Source organism: Apteryx mantelli, chromosome 5 (assembly GCF_036417845.1).
Source record: "Apteryx mantelli isolate bAptMan1 chromosome 5, bAptMan1.hap1, whole genome shotgun sequence".
Classification (NCBI taxonomy): Eukaryota; Metazoa; Chordata; class Aves; order Apterygiformes; family Apterygidae; genus Apteryx; species Apteryx mantelli.
This window is the reverse complement of record NC_089982.1, coordinates 18,098,623-18,120,767: the sequence shown is the minus strand read 5'-3', so window position 1 is coordinate 18,120,767 and position 22,145 is coordinate 18,098,623. Positions and strand designations below refer to the sequence as shown.

Below are 22,145 nucleotides of genomic sequence, written 5' to 3'. Positions count from 1 at the left end.
ACTACTAGCAGTACATGCAGGAGCTGGAGTTGTTGTGTGATGGACTCTGGTTCCTCAGAAGTATTAACCTATTCATGTCAACGAAGACATGGCCCCAAGAGTTGGGACATCCATCATGCAAAGCTGGATGGAGAGTGTTGTCATGTTTTTGGTCTTCTCCACGTCTAGAATTACAAAATTAAGTGCTAATACCCTGGTGTAAAAGTGAACAGTAAAAGGATCAGTGAACAGGAGGAGGGAGAAACTGGTAGGTAACTCTCTAACCCAGAATGCTGATAACTACAATTCTGGTTGGTAGACTGGCATTCATGGATTCCTGGCCTCCATGAAAACTGTCCTGGCAAAATCTTGAACAATCCTATAAGAAAAACAAAGGTATCAATTATTTCACTGAAGAACTTTGAGACCACAACTATTTGGTTCTACAAATAGTAATTAAAAGATGTAGAGAAGTAATGGAATTTGAATAAATTAACATTTTAAACTTAAAAGAGAGCAAAACTATTGTATTAGAACATGTTGAAACTATTTGCCTGTAGCTCTGTATTCTTTTTCTATGCCTTAACCTTGTCTCAAACCAGTTTCATATCAGAACAACTCAAAAACACCCAGATGCTACAATAAACCCTGTCTTTGTTCATGGGATCAATCCATCCTAGGTATCAAGTATATTTTTATAAACTGAAAGGCTGGTATTTGTGAGAACTGGCTCTCTGACTTGCTTCCAGCAATTTAAGAAGGAATGAGCTTTTTGGTTCAGAACTTCTGGCTCAGATTGAGTGGTGTTTTTTATGGCCAGAGTAATATAGTAGACTTCAAAAAAAAAAAAAAAACCCCAAAAAACTCAAAACAACAAAAAAACTGTTCGTTTCCAAATTGCTGAGGTGCAGAGAGCACAGAAGCGTTGTTGATAGAAAATGTATGCACACCTTTGATGTGATAAAGATGAACACTAGCAAGCCTTGTCTTCAGATATGTGTATGCAACTCTTATTGACTCAACCTTGTGAAAATACAGTAAATATTCTCTCACTCAGACACTCTTCATTTAGTGCACTGATATATCTCGTTAGCCTCGTGTGACCAGAAAAGAACCTATCTGACTGAGGAATAAGTACAATGACAATTACCCACATGAACTTGGAGCTTTCTTTCCCACTCCTCAAGAGGTTTCTCCACAGGACAGAAGCAGCAAAGAAGAGCCATCAGCCTCAGCCTTACCTGAATACAGAGTGCAAAGTGTACAAATTAAATGGAATGCAATGTTTGACTTATCCGGCGGGGATCAAAGGCATCCCAGCCAAGGAAATTCAGCATCTGAAAAAAAGACAGCATATTGCTTCTGTGATATGTGACTCAAATGATAAAACACTGGACTGCAAGGAAATAGCCCAGTAAACACTGGACTCTTATCAGTGGTATCTCTCCCTGATGAACTTCAGCTGAGAAGTTTAAAAAAAAAAAAAAAAAGTTTTGGACCAAAAGCACCAGGGTTCGTCTCAATGGTCAGTGTGCTTTAAAAGCATGGAGAGAATTTTCTTGGGCTCGTGAAAGCTCCTAGAATTATGATCTCTGTAATTCTTGTCTGAAAGAGAATATTCTAGGGGCAAGTTCTACTTGAGCAAATGTGAGCAACACGGCTGATGGTTGCCTATTCTGTGTGCTGGCAGGGACGTGCTGGAGAGTGAAATCTGAACCAAAGAAATCCTGCAGGCTGATTTGAAGGCAATTTAGTAATTAAGTAAAGCGTGCAGATCTGATTGGCGCAGTAAACCAGCTGACACTGCAAATCTTGATTCAAACAAACATCTTTTATTTCTTAGGTATTCAGTCGATGTGTCTGTGAATAGTGACGTCTAACAGAACTGCGTTCTTGAAAAAAATTCCTTGAAAATCAAGGTGGATCTGGTCAGGTTTGAGACTAGGAAAAATGTCTCCCTTTGTGTGTATGCTTTAGAAATGGTACTTGTTGTTCTTGGATATTTGTACTGCCCTGTTCACAGGCCCTGTGATACTTCTAGGACTAATGGTCCTGGCAAGAGGTGTTGACAACAAATGACCTTTCTTCTGTCCTGGTAGAAGGCATAAAGTGTGTGTGTGTGTGTGTGTGTAGTACAGCTATACTCTCTCTTGCACAGACCACTATGATTCTAAAGCCTTTAGGGTTTATTGTACTCTACAAGCTTAATAAAGTTTTTCTAACACTTTTTGTCCTTTGTTCTTATGTGCAGCATACACAGACATGCAAAAAACATTACATTAAATTTCAAATTGGGCTGTGAGAGTTTTTTCATCTGATCTATGGGGAAGGAAGTAATATCACTGGAAAGTCTTGCATCTGGAAAATTGTATTATTTGCTTCTCTTTAACCTTTTTATTGTTTATTGCTTTCCATAGGATTGCCACACTGGTAAAAGAGGATGTTGGAAATGAGAATGAAGATTCTGAGCTGTCAGCACATCTGAAAAATGGCATGATTCCCATGCACGAGAAAAGTAAGGTAATTAGGATCTCAAAGTACAGGTTTAGTCAGAGGAGAACTCTCCTTTTACTTTTCTTCCTACATCTGTTAAAATGCTGAAGGTAAGGTAAAGGGGAAGGTAAAAAGAATTCTGAAGGGAGGGTAAAAAGAATTCTCCTTCTCAATTAACAGATGTTCAGTCAAAAGAAGTCTGTAGTGTGTTAGGCAGTTGGAAATCAGTGGTTGCAATTTCAGCTTGAACTAGAAAATTAATCAGTGTAAGTTTTACAACCAACTATGAAAAAAAAATAAATGAACTTAAGTTTCCTTCTCTGCTTTAAATTGTGCTTCTCAGTGTATTTAAAAGTTGTTCATGCATCTCTCCCTTTCTTTTTTTTCCATCTATTAAAATTCACAAAACAGTTTTAAACTTCCATTATGGATATTTCTGGAGTTGACTTCCATGGCTTTGAAAAAGATTAGTGGTAAATGCAAGTAAGAATAAAATTCTTAATATAAAACATACTTCAGAGCAAATATATGATATTGACTATAGAGATAAGTGCTGTGTTGCATATCTTTATAAGCGTGGGTAGCTGGTGGCTGCTAATCACAGGGTAGATAACCAAGTAACTCCGCACTGAAAGCTCACAAGATTTGGTGTTCTGTCCGTGACGATGAGTAAGGGGTACACATGCACAAGACAGAGAAATATTGGGAAATGTGGAACTGCTACTGGATGAAGGCCAAACCACAGTATAAGCAAGAATTCCATAGCCATGCTATGACAACCAGCTGACATGAAGGTGAATAATTATAAGGGAAGGTAGATGATTAACTTGTCAAAAATAAAGACCCTAAAATGAAGCAAGATACATGCCCAAAAATGGTCAAAAAAAAAAAAAAAAAAAGCTTTGGCTATGAATATGGAGAAGTAGATGAATCAGTATAAGAGAGCAGTTTCAAGAGACCATTCTTTGAGGAAAAAACTCCAGACGGGTATTTCTCCATCTCTTGACTAAACCAGTTTGAGCCTTCCAGCAATGGATCATGTGAGTAATGCTTTGGCTGGCCATCTGTGCTGTTTCTTTCTTCTTTGCCTAATCAATAGTAGGTTATGTTATTTTGGTTCGAAGTGTTGTAACAGAAGCTAATTAGGAGTTATACTAAAGATTATTTTCTCACTGGAATGATGCTAGTACTAATTGTTAACTTTATTGTGGAATCCAACACAATATTCTGGACCAAACCCCTATCAAACTGTAGAAAATATTGACAATTACTTAGTTCATACAAAAGACAAGCTGAACCCAGCCTGTTAATACTGTTTTTTTCATCAAATATATTGATATCGTTGCTGAACGGGTGCTTATGTGTATTGAGAAAGATAGGAGGTCTCTTGGTCACAGATAAAAAGGCAAAGGCAAGTGTCCTGCAGTCTTTCGTATGCAGATACTGTTTACACACACACACACACACACACACACACACACACACACACACACACAAAATAAAAAAGAATGGACTTGGCCTGCAGTATAGCAATTATTTAGTTAATGTAGTCATCAGTAGACAGTATTGACCTAGTGCGTCACATCTGATTGCAGGTGTCTTGTACACCACTACAAATGTATACAGTGCCACTTCTGAGAGAATCTCTCTGTTTTAATTCAGAAAGGGCCAACAGTGGATGCCAAAGCTACTGATCAGAATATACAAACAGAAGAAACTGCTCTCTTGAATCATTGTGCTCAGCAACCTCAGGAACCGATAGCAGAGTCTTCAACACCTACAGGAACACTGAGGCAAATATTTGCCTGTCCTCCTCAAGGTTTACTGGCCCAAATAGTGACAAATGGTATGTAAGAAAGACGCAGCACAAAATGTTTAGCTGAACTGAGAAATGGCAAATGAAGTACTTGATTTTCTGGGTATGATGGCTGACTATTCTTCTGGAAAATAATGAAGGGAAATGGCTGTTTTACATAGCCCGCTGTCTTTCAACTTATTAGTAGAAGAAATATTGAGGTAGAACAAAGATTTGAACGTATAGTTTTTGTTCCTCCATCCTGTCTTCCATGTTAAATGTGGTAGGTTTGTCTTTACATTGTGAATTGTTTTGATCAGAAGTAAGAGCTCCTAATTCTTGATTGCTCATTTTGGGGGTGAGAGCATTATGATTATAAACACAGTGCATTTTTGGCACACTGGATAGTTTGTTATGGAATTGAGGCTACAAATAGGAGGCTTTGCAATGATACCTTACCTTCTTTTGTTTCTTAATGCTATACACCTCAAGCTTGCAAAGCCAAGGATCCCATCTCCAAGGCACACTGACCCTTCTGCTTAAATCCGCCCTGTGCTGAAGGTTCACACAAAAGAATGCCTGACTAACCTGTTATTTCTGACTTTTCCAAACAACAGATATTTCCTATGGGTTTGACTGCTTCCACAGCCTCTGCTCTCTCTCACTTGGGGTTCTTAGGCTTCTAAATTTGAGAATCAGCTAATCTTTCCTTTACCATCCATTACCGTCAAATAAGATTAAGAAAAACCCAGCCTGAAAGCGCAATACACTTTCATGTGGTTATGAAAAACGGAATTTATTCGGCAGGTTTTTTATTCTCTTTCACTCTTATGCTTGTATATCTATGCATGCCTGTTTCCTTGTATAACTGCAGGAACATGTTTGGAAATCTAGAAAGAGCATAATATTTTCACATTAAGAACTTTTTTTCTCTGTATTGTACCTGTTTGACTGCTGCATCAAGAGAAATGTGTGTACTACCTTAGGCTGCCTAGAGACAGGACCTGCTTCAGAATTTTTTTTCCCCCATAGATAGCAGTGTGTTGCATGAACCCATCTAGCCACCGAGTGATACTTAAATACTTTTAACAATGAGACTGGAGCCACAGTCAGTAGTTTGAAGTTACACCAGGTTGTACAGCAGCAGGTTCTTGCTGCAGTTCTTTAGAAGAAGAAAGCAGTTACCTGAATGCAAGGTAAGCGTTAGTGAAAGTCTTGGCTGTAAGTTCGGGGCCTGATAACTGCTTTCCACAGTGGGCCAAGGCTCACTCAGTCCTTTTTGTTCCCTAATGATGCTCCTGTTTTCATTTTCTGAAGCATTTTAGTACATATAAATTCAGAAGATCAGTTTAGGGAGCATCAAAGCCTAAATACATTGTTATGATTAAACTCATTTTTAAGATAAGTGGTTTTATTTCTGAGATTAATGGTAGCTTTTTCCTTAGTAGAAAAACAGGTGTGACCTAATAGTGAACAGTCATCCCTGAGAGATTATTAAATATGGATATTTCTTGTCTTGTTCCAGTTGTGATCGTGGTCCTGGTTTGGGCTGTGGCTTGGTCCATCACCGGGACTGAATGTCTCCCAGGTGGAAACCTGTTTGGAATTCTGTTTCTTTATTTTTTTGCTGTCATTGGAGGTAAAATTTTTGGACTCATTAAAATACGAACACTGCCTCCTCTCCCTGCTCTTCTTGGTAAGATATTCTTCCTTCTTTTTTTCCTGTGTAGTTTTGTTGTTCAAACAGTCAGGTAATATCTACGTATTAGGTATATTAAGATTGGGAACATGCAAACTGCATCAGGCTCAAAATCTGTAGCTTTTCCAAGTGATTTGTGTCTAGTCCTCTTGGAGAAGATGCAAAATCTCCCAAATTGGCCCAGGTGAAATAGTGTGTATGTTACTGAGGCTCTTTGAATTCTTTGAGGACCAGAGAATTGTATACCCAGGCATTCAAAATTTACTGTCCTTTCAATCCCCTTTACTTAAAATCTCTTTATAATATCACTAAACAGCAGTTTTAATCTGGACCTTCTGTTAGAATGGAATAATCAATTCATAAAGAAATTATTGCTGAGCTGTTTTGCATGCATCTCATGCAGACTATGAAAGTGTTTTCCAAAGAAAACACTGACAGAATTCCTTTCTACTAGTAATCCAAAGCAATTTTTCTTCTCCTATCTTTATGTCAAGTAACTGAAACCTGAAAAATTAAATTCACAAGGAATACTTCTTTTTGAAATTGATCTGAATCGATCATAAGTGTTTCATATCAACATCTTATTTTATTTTACATAAAAATGTAAAAAGGTTCTGAGGATGTCAAAAAATAATGCCTTTTTTATCTCCCATTTTATTTTACATAAAATTATAAAATAAAATAGGAGATAAAAAAGGCATTATTTGTTGACATCCTCAGAACCTTTTCAGACTTATTTCCCAGGGGAGATTTTGGTTAGATCAGTACAGTACTGTGAAGTACTGTAATGCCAGTGGAGCTGAAAAAGGCTGTGATGACTTCTCACCAGCTATACACTGCCCCCTTATTATGTTTAATGTATAAATGAGTAGAGCAGTAAAACAATATGGCAGAGCAGGCTACAAATATCCACCTGTGGTGCACAGATGTGACTTGTAACCTGCATGTCTGAGGTGTAGTGCCTCACACAGTTACACTGGTTACAGAAGAAGGGCTAGATAGCTTTTATGCACTACTATTCTGGCAGCATGTGTGTTCTAGCACTGCTTAGTTTCACAAATGAGAACAAATTCAAAGGGGAGGGAGGATTTGCATATAGTCCGTGTGCCTGCAATAACATGAACACAGACTTCAGCAAGCAGGAAGCTTGTCTTTTCTAAGTAAAAACTCTCCCTTAACAAAGAAAAATTATGGTTTCTGACCATTTGGATTCTGCTTTTGTTAACTACATCTGTATCTGAAAGTTATGAGTTGAGCATGAAGCTGCTTGTCAGACAGATAATATTGAACAACAGAAACTTGATCATGACGGCACATGTCAGTCGAATTGCTCAGGACAGAGTTAATTGTTCAGATTCCCAGTCTTTGAGGCAAATTGGAGAAATCTATGAGTCAGAAGAAAAAAAGAAAATGTGTTTGAATATTCTTTTTAACATTAAGAATACAAATCTTGTACTCTCACATAGGAATTCTTGCCTTTGATCAGTCTGTACCACGTGCAGGAGTTTAATGTGGCTCTCAGCACTATGTACCTAATGGTGAGCCTCTGTCTTTGAGGAAAAAGGGAATGAAATTCCTACTGAAAGAATCGGATAGGCATAGTACACTTCAGGTATATATTGCAGACAGATTTCTGCAGCAGACAACAGGGAGCAGAACAGTAAAGATATCCTTTTAAGGTGGGCTTTGGGCTTTGTTAAGTAGACTTCTAGATCTGGGCAGCTCTAGCGGCCTGGACCTCACGCAAACATTGAATAGGGCACGTGATCATTATGTTAGCCCACAGGCTGACATAATTATCATGAGGCACTGCAGACTAATTATACCACTGTTTTTCCAGGAGGGTGTAGGAAGATCAATGTCCAAAAGTTTAGAGTGCTCCAGGACAAATCAAGTTCACAGCCAAAGTTTACAGGCTCGTACCAGGCTGTGAGCAACCTAAGCACAGTGTGTGTTTACGTTTGGTCTTTCTCATTTCTTAATGTGGCTAATAATAAGTTATGCCACAAAAATGCATCTTTGAATCATCAGGCCTTATAGTGGTGAATCTTTGCGGATTATATTTAAAGTTATCCTTTTCCATACTTTTCTGCATCTTTCCAGGACTACGGTTCAGATAGCAAAACTGTCTAACCAGAGACCTCCTGCAAAGCTAATATTTGCAAAAGGCTGGATCTTGGAAGGAGATCAAATAGAAAATAAAAGCAGGTTCCTGACTGTGTGTTTTTCCCTTTTTTCCCCCGTTACATAAGTGTTGTACTGCCAAAGCATTTTAAAATCTGTTAGTTCATGCTTAGCCTTTTCAGATTAGATTTCCCAAGGAACTCAGCATTATGGTTCCTGTGATACCTGCATTTCTTACACCTGGGAGGGTTCTTAACAATTTCCAGCTTCTGAAATAAATGTCCAATTTTAGATCAATTTTTTTTCTTTTTGCGTTAAAACAAGCTAACAGGAAAAATACCTTTTAAGGATGCATAGGTGTGTCTGTTCATGGTACGTATGACCTGCACTTGATGGACAAAGCTGAATTCTGTTAACTCTCACTAGAGCTATGTTTTAGCATCCTGCAGATTTCTTCATTGATAATCTGGTGTGTCCTAAGCCTCTTTCATTGCTTTAAACACATCTCTCCTTGCCTCAGTCCCCATCCTTAAAATGATGCTAATGATACAGAGCACAAATTGTTTCTTTTCTATCATAAATACATACATAATACAGTAAATCTGTTTTTTTAAGAATTGTAGGTAAGCCTGTAATGCAGTAAAAAAAACTCATTTGACAGCAGCTTGTTTGTTTTTCTTTAAGGGATGCTACTTGCTGGTTTTTTCATCCGAAATACTCCAGTCATCAGTGACATCGTCCAGATAAACCTTCGCTGGTCTGTAGCACTGAGGAATATTGCTCTTTCCATTATCTTGACCCGAGCTGGACTTGGCCTGGATCCAAAGGTATGGGACCAGCTATTTGTGAAGCAAATCCTATAATAGTCCTCAAAAATATTGAATAATTGGTTCTGCGAAAAGCGTTGAAATGTTCAGTCTTAAAGAATTTACAAATTAGAGCATTACAGAAAGCATAGTTTCTATTGTATAGTCATATGTTAATCACAATTAGCAGTTAGATTTGTAGAGTAGATGAGCAATCAAAAAAAAAAAAGAACACCTGAAGAAGTCTGATATGTCTGCTTTCCTCCTTGTCTTTAAAAAAAAAAAAAAAAAGGTAAAAAAGGTCCTGAGCTTTGTGAACAGGATGTCTTGAGGACATGCAGTCCTTCATGACCGGTCAGGAAGAGTTCACACTCCCTGACAAACTCCTTGTCAGTTTACACGCTGATAAATCAAAACAAGTAATGAAGGGAGCCCCAGTGAGTGAGTCAGTTGTGTTAGAGGTGCTCTTTTCAAATGGATCCCAGCTAGTTCAGCCTCTGACATTTAGTTTGCTCTGGACAAGAAACCAAAAAGAGTTCTCTGCCCCTGCTTACTGAGACATGCGGGAACCTTATCAAACACAGATCCAGTGGGTTTCACTGCCACACTTGCGATTTTAAATCCAAATCCAGTTGTGCTTGAGCATATTTCTGGCTTAGGTCTCGTAAAAACTATCATAACCTGTACTGCCACTCAAAGGGGGTTCTTTAACAAACCATATCAGATCTTAAATATTTTTTCCTCTCCATGATGCTGAGGGTACAGATACTAATGTCTGAATGTGCTTATATTACAGGCTCTTAAGAAGCTGAAAGCAGTGTGTTTACGGCTTTCTTTTGGACCATGCATCTCAGAGACATGCACAGCTGCTGTTCTTGCCTACTTGTTCATGCATTTGCCATGGCAATGGGGATTTATATTAGGGTAACATACGCTCTTTTCTCCTATATAACAAAGGTGACTGTTTTCCTGCTACAGCTAAGTGATCCAAACACAGTTTTAGTTCTCTGCCAAACAGAGACCTCAGTTTAATGCCAGTTAATAGTGGCCTGCCCTGTGGTGAAATATGATGGAAGATGTGCTTAGCCCCTGTGGTTTTTTGCTTACCATCCCTGTCTGGCTCTGTGGCTAATTTAAAGGTCATGTTTCCAGGCTGTGGAGGAGTACTTGCATCATTGCTCTTCTTTGTTTGTGATCTGGGCACTTAAAGAAGGAAGAAGGATGGTGCAATCCCTGGGTCTTTAGCCACAACACAGAGGGCCTTTAGGGACTGAAAATAATACCACAGTTGGGAGAATCTTTGTGCTGGAATTCAAAATTTCCACTTGGAGATGCACACAGGACAGTCTCCCTGTCACAGTCAAGAGTAAGGATATGGCATCTTACATTCTGGAATAATGTCCTCAAAGAGGAAACCTTTTCCATCTAGGTTCTGTCTAAACTGGTAGACTCAGTCCAGACCTGTATATTGAAGGAAGATGGGTGACATTCTCCTTCTCTGCCACACACTGATTTTCGTGAAAAGGAACTGGGCTCCTGCATCATAAGCATGCCTAGACTGGGTCCCTAAATTGGACAATCAGGGGATATATCAGGGAACACACCTGGCTTGCAGTGTAGACCCAAGTGTAGATTTAGTCCATGGAGCTCTTTATTTTCAATACTATTGAGCTGGCAGGAAGTAAAAGCTGATTATGAATCTGCATAGAAATATCCTTGTAATTAAAAGGGAAAGATAAAGAAAATATCTCAAAGGTCTGTGTATTTATGCTTTAAAAGAAGCAGGGTCAATGTTTTGAGGGCGGGTTGTTTTTTTTTTTCCAGTTCTTTCTTTTTAAGAGAGAATGAAACCATGTGTTTTCAGTTTTGTTCTAGGTGCTGTTTCCCCTGCTGTCGTGGTGCCCTCCATGCTGATATTACAAGCAGGGGGATATGGCGTGGGGAAAGGTGTCCCAACTCTGCTAATGGCTGCTGGCAGCATTGATGACATCCTGGCCATTACAGGTTTCAACACCTGCCTTGGGATGGCTTTCTCTTCCGGTATGCTTGTTACTCTGTAGCTGGTGAAAGCCAGAACAAGCAGTCATATTTTGAGGAGTGTGTGTTCTGTTATGATTGAATGGTTTATATCTTAACAATATTCCCATATAAAGTCCATGTATGATCAAAAGTCTTGGTGTAACTTTGTCCGCTCTCGGAAGTTGTGGGTCACAAAAACTCTGGGAGATCTTTTTTCCTGCTCCCTGGGCTGCCAGGTCTGGTCCCTGCAGGCCCAACATAAGTGCTTTCAGACTCCCCTGGGCCTGGCTGCGCTCTAGCAGCAGCTCTTTCTCCGGCTTCTCTGGCACACTTTCTTGGCATGAGCTTGCAGAGAGAGAAAAACGCACCATCCGGTTCTTTCAGACCCATAAATTCCCTCCTGAACCCCTTCACTCCCAAATAATTTAAACACCCTTGTAGGTCTAACAGCATTTGTGACTGAAGGGTCTGCATAAGAGTTACTGAACCTGTTCTGCTCTTGCCAATAGGTTCTACTCTGTACAACGTGCTCCGCGGAGTGCTGGAGGTTGCTGTTGGCATAGCAGCTGGGGGGATTCTGGGAATGTTTCTTCGGTATTTCCCAAGCCATGATCAGGTAAAAACTAAGAATAAATTTTTTTTTTTTTTAAGGTTCTCTATAAAGGGATGCTATTCTTAAATTAGTAATTTCCAAGCTTTGAATAAAGCTGTTTTGGGGGAAAGCTGTGTACAGTGCTAACAGCTTCCAGATTGTAAATCCCATGAAGCTCTGATGTGTTTTATAGTAGATTACTTGCTTACTACAATAATAACAATACGTGATCTCAGAGTCCTTCACAGTGCAGAGAGTTTGGAACCCCAGCTCACCATCCTGGTCCCGTTGAAGCAGGTGGAAACGTTCACATGTGAAGGGAGGAGTCTGATTCCGATTTCACACAGTAAAATAATCAATAGGATTGATATGCTTCACATTTGCTTCTATAAGACATTTCCAGTAGGTACAAGAGCAAAAAGGAGCAGAACAGAACATGGTTTTTTAGTAATTTGACATATCATTAACACTGATTAAATGTGTTGCCTTCAATAAAAAATTAAGTTTATGTGATAGATGAATTTGATATCAAGTGGCAATTAACTGAACAGAAATTTGTATAAGAAAGTAGATTCATTCTGGGCTACTGAGGTCAATTTGCAAAGCATCTAATGCCCTCAGTGGAACCAGATTTTCTTCTTACTAAATAATATGAAAAATGTGGTACAGGAGCCCACCTGATAAATAGAAATGGTGGAGCAGAACTGCAGTTCATATGATATAACTGTCTGCTGTGAGACTAGATCAAATAAACCCAGGCTATTCCTGACAGATGTTTGTTCAACTTGTCCTTAAAAACATCTAGTGGCAAGGATTCCACCCCTCCTTGGATAAACTGTTCTAGTATTTGACTGTACAGTTATCACAGAGTTGAAGTAGGGATGTTAGAACAGAACATTATGTTCCTTGTGATACAAAAAGCTGTTTGTGCACTAAGCTTTCAGATGGGCAGAGGAAAAGAAATATTAAACTTCCAGAATGTTAGTTTCCCAGGAATTAGAAACCCTCAACCCAAATGAGTAGTTCAAGTCTTACTTGAAAGCTTTGATTCCTTCATTATGGTATCCTTTGTTATTGTCAAAATGAAAAGGAGTAACATTTTTTTTCCTCCATTTCTAAAATGGGTTTTTTATTCATTTCTTTCCTTTGCTGCAGACATCTCTGGCATGGAAGAGATCATATTTTGTTCTGGGTCTGTCCATGTTTGCTGTTTTTGGAAGCATTCACTTTGGTTTCCCTGGATCAGGAGGGCTCTGCACATTAGTCTTAGCTTTCGTTGCTGGTGTGGGATGGTCTGATGACAAGGTGAATATTTCCATAAATAAGCATGCCACAGCAAAACTCACTGAATGCGCAGCCTAACAGGAGTTTGGACTTCTGGCAGGAGCAGTAATGGTGCACTTAGAAAGCTTTAAGGGATGTACAGATTTAAGCACTATTCTGTCCCAATTTTGGAAGTCTAACTTTTAGCATAACAAAGTTACTGTCTGTGTCTGTATGCGTCAATACAGAGTGTAATATATACTGACAGAGAAAAGCTCGCTTTTGAGCTTATTTTAGACACCAGCACGTTACCTCTTAAGCCCTGTTAAGGTTTAATTTTCAAGTCACTTGACTAGGAGTCCAAAGCCTTATGTCCCAGCCCTGTGACAGGCTCCCTAACATTACACAGCTGCTTAAGGTCAGACTTGCAAATAGGTGCCCAGATACCATAGTGTACCTGGTCTGATTCCCTGAGCTATTTTTTCCCCTGTGTTTTTGGGGGATGAAGAGGGAAAACAATTAAACCATCATTTCATGTTTCCCAAATCCTGGCCAGAGCCCACATTAAATGGTGATGTAAAGCCATACAAACTTTCATACAAACATATACACAAAAAACATACCAAAGACTGCTTTTTAGCTGCTTATTCTTAGCAACCAAACCTGCTTTCTCTTACTGTTACTGCCCCACTGCAATTTTGTATCTTGGTGCATCTCACTGCCTCTTTTGCATGATGCCATCTACACTTAATGTTTTGAGGGGATCTTCTTCTCCACAGCTGCAGCCTTGGGATGTGTAGTGGGAGAAGGGAAAGGAAGGGGGGATCAGACATAGCAAAGTCCACATTTGCATGAATGACTGCTCCCATTTTACCATATCACGTGGTCCCCATACAGACCTTGTCTTCAGTAAGATCTCAAGATTTGAAAAATAACAAACAAGAAATCATAGTTTCTATATAAAATACTACATTACTGTCCGATCCTAAAAGAAGGGAAACTCAGCTTGGGACTTAACTACTTAAGTACATTGCAGCTTATAAAGCTCACTGTTGAAAGAGGTCTGCTTGTAAACCGCTTCAGAAGGAAGGTCCCTAAAAGACTGTGTGCAGTCTATAAATGCTCGGTTTAAATTCTTTCGATCAGTAGATTGGGCTTCTTGGTCTTAAGAACGTTGATTTCAGATGCCTTAGCTCTCTTATCAGATACAGCCGGAGAGGTCTGCTTACCGTACCCTCAGTATATTACTGAGATTTTCCTGCTGAGCTTCTCTAAGGCTATGACACTGTCTTGTACCATCCCTGGTGGAAGTGACTTAGCAAGTACTGTCCACTGAAAACAAGGAACATTGTTCCCATTGTTACATGGGCAGGAAGCAGAGTGAAATGTTGCTAACATCTGTAAGGAAGATAATTTTTCCTCTAAAAAAAAGAAAAGGGTAAGATAATAGGGAAAAATGAGAAAAATAAGCAAAGTGTTTAGAGGTCCATATTTTCACACTCTCAGGCCTGGACACCATTTGCTATTGTAGAATCCACTTAATTAAAAAAATGGTATTAAATACACAAATGCACCTCTTCACATAAGCGAGTGTGAAGTTCAAACAAAAAGAGAAAGCATGGTTTTGTACTTGCATAGCACATCACATTGAAAATTCAATACTCTTCACTAATATGGGATTTCAGACTTCCTTAGCCTAACTTTGCTCTTGTTCACTCAGAGCGAGGCCTCCAACTGAGTGCAATAGGAGCAGAGTTAGGTCATTACTGAAACTTTTGAAGATTTGACCCTGTTAAGATATAAATGGAGGGACAAGTTTAATCACACAGTTCCTGATGGCTCAGCAGCTTCGTGGCAAAACTGCTCAAAACACATCATCCTAAATACTGAAAATCAGCTATGCTTTAATTATTTTCTCCTCTAGTTTGAAAACTGCTTTGTTACTATTCACACATCACAGTGATTTTTTTTCTCTTCCTGAGAGAACAAATATTCATTTACTAACAGAACTAGATACTCTCTGATCTCTGAAAGGTCTACATCTCACCTTGAATCTTTTAGTATTAGGTCAAAGAAAAAGTTCATCATAAACAGAGTCTGAGGAACAATTCTGACCAGTCTTTATGATACGTTTTCACCTTGTCCTTTGATTAATTGAATGTTGTGTGCACTTGGCCATTTTTTTGTGAATTTACAGGTTATTTCTGTTTTTGTTGCAGAGGGCAGTAGAAAAATTTGTTGCAGTTGCATGGAATGTCTTTCAGCCTTTTCTTTTTGGTTTAATTGGAGCAGAAGTATCTGTTATGTCTCTTAGGCCTGAAACTGTTGGTAAGATCATTCACTAGTTATTCAGCTTTCATTACTAGCTTCCAAAGAATCTCCATAAAGAAATCTAAAGCAAAGCAGTCTAGGGCTGATGGAAAAAAAAAAAAAATCACTGTAAAGCTACAGTTTTAGAAAGCTTGTTCCACTCAGGCACCTATGTGCAATAATGCTGAGAAGTCTGTCTTTTTTGTAGGGCTCTGTATTGCTACATTAGGCATTGCCCTCGTTGTACGAATCCTAGCAACGTTCCTGATGGTGTGTTTCGCTGGGTTTAATTTCAAGGAGAAGGTATTTGTCTCGTTGGCATGGATCCCCAAAGCCACTGTCCAGGTAAAACAATCCATCACTTTCATTACAAGCTGTATTTATTGCCTTTACTAGAACTCTTTCTGGCTAGCATGGAAGTAAATTGGGGGAAGAACAGGCCTATTAACAGCCGAGTATAGTATCTGTACTATTCATATTCTGAGCAGCTCAGCTCTAAGTCTGCTAGGGAAGTGCAGGGGCCTTCCTCTCTATAGCATAAGGGTGTTTTGCTTGTATCCGAGGTCATACTCTTGTCAATGACAGTGAATTGTACATACAAATACTTTATTGTAGAATAATTATCCTTCAGATATTGCGGATTATTTTGCCTTTACATACAGATTTTTGAGGGTTTCCATCTTGCAGCACGTGAATTGTCTGCTGGGACAGTCACTGCAGAGGCTCAGAAGGGGTTTTAAGTTGTGGTAATTTTAAGAAGGGGTGGTTCTGACAGTCTTATTGCTAGAGAAGCCTCAGGCAGGTTGCGTTCTTTTTCCTTTATTTCAGTGATCTGAGGTCATTTAGGACTTTGTCTCGGTAGCATGATTATTTGTAAACAGAAGTTAATAATCAAAGCAGGCAAGGAATATTGCAAGCTGCATAAGCCAAACTTTCAGAAATTGCTACTAGCTGACTGCTATCAGGACACATTCTCAAGGTATGGCATTTTGACAGCTGCAATATGAGAAATACAGGTAATTTTCATTAATTATACCTCCTCCAGAAATGGGATAACATGGCAGCTCAGAAGTGTTTTTCAGAGGGGGCAACCAACTCATTAGCTTAGGAAATTCAAAGTGTAGTCAAGTGAAAATCATTACCACAGATGTAATATAACCCTTACTTTTCTACATAACTGCCTAGAAGCTAAGTGGATGAATGAATTAAAGAAATGTAGGACACATACTAAACATGAACTGAATGATTAGCCTTTTTTTTCCCTCTCTCAATACTAACAGTTACTTACTTCATCTCAGCAATGCTTTCTTTCCTGCAGGCTGCAATAGGCTCCCTTGCCCTGGATACTGCAAGAAGTCATCAGGATGAGCAACTAGAAAAGTATGGAATGGATGTACTGACAGCAGCTTTCCTGGCGATCTTGATCACTGCTCCAATTGGAGCCCTGGTTATTGGCTTGGCAGGGCCCAGACTTTTGCAGAAGGCTCAAACAAATAAGAAAGAAGATGAGGAAGGTGCTGAGGCTGGAGAAGAGCCAGAGACCTGTGAGCGTTCGTAAGAAAGATGCGTATGGGAATACAGTCCTTCAGCCTCTGCTACGTTTGTTGAGTAAACACCATGTGTCTTTAATCTTTCTGGAGGAAACCAAAACAAGTATCAGTTGTATCTGCTATTTTAAAAGCAGCTGTGGTGGAGTTTTTCTAAAATATTTTTAACTGTTGATGATGCCTTAAGAGATGAATGAGCTAACCATACAGTGAATAGGCTGGCCAGGCAATGAGTCACTGGAGAAGTTAGCAGTCAACAGTTATTTGAAATGTGTGGGTGTGAGGCCAGGAAGAGGATCTGAATTGTTCAGGCATGGAGTGGAGTCATGAGATGGAATATAAACAGAAGAAAACGCAGACTAACATGATTAACTTTTGGTGGTTGGAGCTGGGCTGTGAGATGACAAGTTCAAAGGCTCAAGAAATGTGACTTCTGAATTGGACAGGACTGTTCACACGCAGTGAACAAGTCCTGCCACTGGGATTGGTGATTCCCTCTCCCTCCTCATTTGGGTTCCAAAACTTGCCTTTTCCTGTCGCTGTTCCTCCCCAGAACTCATGCGCTCCTTTGCGCCTTCAAGGGACTGCCAGCTCTATCATAGCAAGAAACAGCAAGCAGTATCTAGGTGCTGAAGGAGACAGCTGGCTCTGCCAGGGACTATGGTAATAGAGGGGTTGCTAGTGCTGGCAAAAGGGCTGAGCTTGAAAATGAAGTGGGGGTTGCAGAGAGGGTATAAGGACTGGGGAGGGGGTTGTATAGGACTGGGATGGCTGCTTCTTCACCTGTGTAACCCAGCCTTAGCACAACATTATGTAAAGGGAGGGAAAGCCGGCTCATCAGCCCCTAAAGTGCCCTTTCCCATGTTCTGGTGCTGATCACTGTAGAACAGAGGGACAAACTGCCTTAGGATGGGGTTTGTGGGCAGAGCAAGGCCGAGGTAGCAGTGAGTCGCCCCTTTCTTCCTCAGCTCCTTTTGGGGAACTCAGCAATGGGTTGAGAAGAGGTCTGCTGCTCAGATGTATGGGCCAACAGGCATCTCCTGTTGCTCTATCCGAACCTGACTTAAGACAGAGCAGCATGTGATCTGGCCCTTCTCACATCTGTATTTGGATAACTGCAGCAAGGTAAAACAGGTATTTGCTTAAAAATAGAGCCAGTTAGTGCTCATTTTCCCGAGAGGTAGCTGGCTGGCTTGCCTGTGGAGAATGGAGGCCTCTCAGATGCTGCAGAGCATTTTTACCTCTTATTGATGCAGAAAAATGACAGAATTTGAAATGAACAGCCTTGAAAATGCAGTGCTGAGAGGAACAGTACAAACCAAACAGGGGCTCACCCCACCTTACTTCAAAAAGGCTACTGGGTGAAGGCAGGCATCCCGAGGAATCAGTATTAGGGATACAGTAGGAGGGCTCTCGGGATCTCCCCACAGGTGATGTGGCTCTTTCTAGACATGCAAGTTCCATGCTGCTGTGGATCACAATAATGACTGGCAACACTCGTCTTGAATCTCTTGCCAAAATGTTTCACCAGGGGGAGCAAAAAGCTCAAATGTGATTTTTTTTTCTTCATTTTACTTAATATAGATGCTTCCTGCACAGTCAGTGCAATATTGTTCACATTTGATTTTCCTGTATAACCTGTTACAGCTTTCTTCCTTCTTTTCTTGACTGTCCTAAGCCCAGAAGTAAACTCTTTCATTGATCAAAATCCTGCTCTTGCCTTTAGCTTTGGTACCAGTCAGGGTTTAGTACTGTCTGTTACAGGTAACAGCAAATCTTTCTTATTCTGCTGCATTTTGTACCACTGAATATCAAACTAACTAGCTCTGAGTGGGTCATTCCCTGCTCCACTCTGAGGCATGGAGTCAATATAGCATCCTTCAGAAACAGGGATTTTTATTTACTTTTTTTTTTTAAATGAGGAGATGTTAAATTATGTCTGAAATCTAGGTGGACAATAGCTGCCTGCTGAGTTCCATACTACAATGTATTGAACTGGTTTTACAAGATACTGTATAGAATGATGTATCCAGAGATTTTTTCAGTACCTGTAAATAATCACTTTTATTTTAGCTCTTATTTTTAACAAGTAATGTAAGAAAGTAAGAAAATGCTCTTAAAAGAGAACAACCACACATTTCTGAAACTGTATTGTTTGCAGAGCATATGTGTATACTTGTGTATACAGAATAATTGTAGCGCAGTATGCATGCCTTTGTATATGCCTTTCTTTCCAAGCCAAAAAGAAAGCTTCCTGAAAAATAGTTAAGGTTCATAGCCTGTACCTCTGGCACAGTGATTAAAAATACCAGGAAGTTCTATGGTAAGTTTTTTTCCTAACATTTGTAAAGAACATGTATTATTTTCACCAAGTTTTCTTACCGTACGTATTGCTGTTCTCTCTGCTCCCATAGGGAACACACAATCTTTAGTTTGTTCAGTTTGTCCTCATCCCCTGACCAGAAAGGAGGACGCTTTCAAACTGTGCAGACTGGTGAACGGTCGCCCTGCTGCACTTGATGGTTACCGTATCAACCATTGACTTCTGTGCACGTTCCATGTCCTTTGAATAGCTAATGGACGCACTCAGTTACTTAAATAGGGGTTGTTTTAATAGGAGCTTCATGTATCTGGAAATTGTAACAGCTGTGGAGTTGTTACCTAATTGATGAAATGAGGGAATGTGGAGCTCAGTTCATCTGTGGCTGTTTATAAAACAATACGTTTTACATGGAGATAAATGGTAGTAGAAGCTGTATGCGATTTATATTTTAAAGTTTTATAGAGAGTAGAATCTTCCTGCAGGGAAGGATCACTATGCCAGATCTGGAGTCTGCTCAACAACAGAAGTGTGGAGCGTAAGGATTATAGCCCTTTAACTTTGAACACAATCTCAAGTATGCAAGGAAAACTCTAAGAACCAGCCCTTGTTCATGGGGGCCTCTAACGCTTGCTCACCATCATAGAAACATCTCATAAATTGTATTTACTGTGTTCCCTTAACCTGTTTCAATGCACTCTCCCAGTTTATTCATTAGAATCACTCCCACCATTCTGAATGCTTGAATAGCTATACTGAAAGCATCTTGTTTTCTCATCTAAACTCCATCAAATCCATTTTCCTTTCCTCTCTGCCATATGTGGATGTTTCTTCCCAGACCCCCACCCCCAACCTGTATTAAATCTTGAACAAGAATTAGCTTGAAGCTATTGCATAGTCCTGCAGCTCTAAAATGAAAAGCATTAATGCTTTATAATGCTTCTCTCCTTTGCTTTCCAGTAGGGAACAAAACACTTGTTTCTTGCCCTGAAAAGAGAAATGGTATTGGTGCCAAGAGAACCCATGAACCTTTTTTTTTTAATAAGTATCACGACTATTTCAGCTGATCTTAAACAGCAGTTAATTTTGAGATACGATTTCACTTTTCATCTGAGTTTGAGCCGATGGAGTCATGACAATTAAGGGCACCTCCCTTTTAACAAAATGCCATGAAATCATTCATGAATAATGCATAAATTTAAGCCAATAAAATCTTTATGCCATACCAAAGAGTCTCTCATTTGCAGCAAATGCGCTCTAATTTCAATGTGCAGTAAACTACAACAGGAGTCCTGCTGTGGTGCAGACATAATCACACGCGTACAGTGGCGGAGCACGGAGCGCTTCATGCACGAGGAGTTCCAGAAGGTTCACAGCAGCCTCTGCAGCAGGAGGCTCTGACAGCACCACGCGCTCCTGCTGGCATGCGGCGGGCAGTTACAGCAGGCAGCATATGGAAAAAGATGGAAATTGGCCATCTGGAAGCAGGAATTTGCACAGGCCAGGGGATGCAGTGATAATGTAAACATGCATAATCACAGTTTTCTCTTTTTCAGCCGTGCTGAGCACTGAAGTCTAATTGCAAAACACATGGGATAATATGGCCATGACACAGTGAATGATATAGTTATATTTTGCTCTTGTGCCAGTCGCACTTTAAATACATTTAATATTTGACACAAATTGGACACCTTTCTCTATTTGTTTTACAAGTTTATTTGTAGGTTCATTACAACCATTGTTCAGATTCATAATCAAAAGTAAGCAGTACTGTTCTAGTAGAGTAAAAAGGCGTGTTATGTCAAGCAGTCTTACTTTCCTTGACTTTGCATCAGGACTGTGAAGATCTGATCCACTGCTTTTGTCCTGGTCTTTTTTAGAATTACGGGCAAATTTATCCCTTTGTGTAGCGCTTCCAAATTAGGGTGGAAAAGTCATTCAGTGCCAAGACATATCCTGGTGAATAACTGGTTAAACCCATTCTTAAATAACAGTGAGATACAGGGCTCCATTGACACTTTAGTTCTTATCTATCCCCACCAAGTTTAGAAATATAATATGAACAGCTTTGTAATTCTTTGAGATGGATTTTTAAAACGGGATAGAAAATTTGCTGATTACTTGTACTTGCTATGCAATTAAAATAGGAGCATTTCAGTGTAACATTTTGAGCATAAAGTGTCTGTTAAAGGAGTCAGCAATGTGTTTGTTTTCTTCCTTCAGCCCCATGTTCTAACTTGATAGTGAAACGTCCTGTGTGTGGCTTGCAGGTGAAGAATCCAAACTGCCTGCAGCACAGGACCAGACAAACCAATCCTATGCGCTGCTGCAAAGTCAGTGGTCCAAGCAAGTTTTGTTTACTTGGCAAAAGCTGTTGGTACAGATGCCTAACTTCCAAAGACAAAGGAAGCACAGTGGACCGGAGTGACTCCTGTAGCTGTTGGTGGCGTATTCTCCTCCATCCTGGGGTACATTTTGCTGCCCTCCTCAGCACTGCTGTGATACTAGCGTATTGCATGCCCCTTTTCAGCTGGCAGGTAGGCTGAAAGAGAAATCTGACTTTGGTAACCAAAAACAGCAGCATTCTTGGTTTGAGTTTTCTGCAGGGAAAATATTACAACCAGCCTTGTTAAACTTTTGTTTACTTTGGTTTTATAACTGCACAGTTGCAAGTGGCATTTACAGAAGATTTAATGATTTGTTCTGCCAAGGGTATTAAAATAAACCTATGAGCGTGTATAAACCAGATACATAGGGATCTTTTCTGCACCTAACATAGGCCTGTTCCAGCACCCTCTGAGGTAAGAAAGATGGGAGTCTCTGACTCTAACTGGAGTCATGAGAGGCCATATTACCTTCATAGATTTTGAAATGCAAGGAAATGGTCATTTATCTTGCCTGTGATCTTTATTTTATTATTATCTTGTGGAAATGACTAAAATGTCCTTTCCAAAAAGGAACTGTGACTGAGTACTGCTACTGCAGGCACATACTGTATACATGTTCCATTCACCTATAGACAAAAACCAACCAAAAAATACTCATGTTTGTTTGTTTCATAGCCAGAGTTGTAGATGGTTTAGCAGCCATCTCATCTAACAGTAGCAGGGAGAAAAAAATTAGTTGCATAATCAAGCCATGTCAGAGATGGAGTCAAGAAGTAAATCTGTCATTCCCCTTTTAGAGGAGCTTTGTGGG

At 39.8% G+C, this 22,145-nt stretch overlaps 1 protein-coding gene across 1 annotated transcript; it reads left to right on the top strand.

The window, feature by feature from the left end:
- Positions 1-1,460: 1,460 nt before the first annotated feature.
- LOC106492004 (sodium/hydrogen exchanger 9B2-like) lies at positions 1,461-16,638 on the top strand (the record flags this gene model as incomplete). Its single annotated transcript, XM_067297020.1, has 12 exons — positions 1,461-1,504; positions 2,397-2,499; positions 4,135-4,318; positions 5,793-5,963; positions 8,775-8,917; positions 9,693-9,820; positions 10,761-10,936; positions 11,425-11,531; positions 12,663-12,812; positions 14,990-15,098; positions 15,289-15,425; positions 16,399-16,638. Coding segments are annotated over 12 exons (1,692 nt in total), but the record flags the coding sequence as incomplete, so codon positions are not given.
- Positions 16,639-22,145: the final 5,507 nt, after the last annotated feature.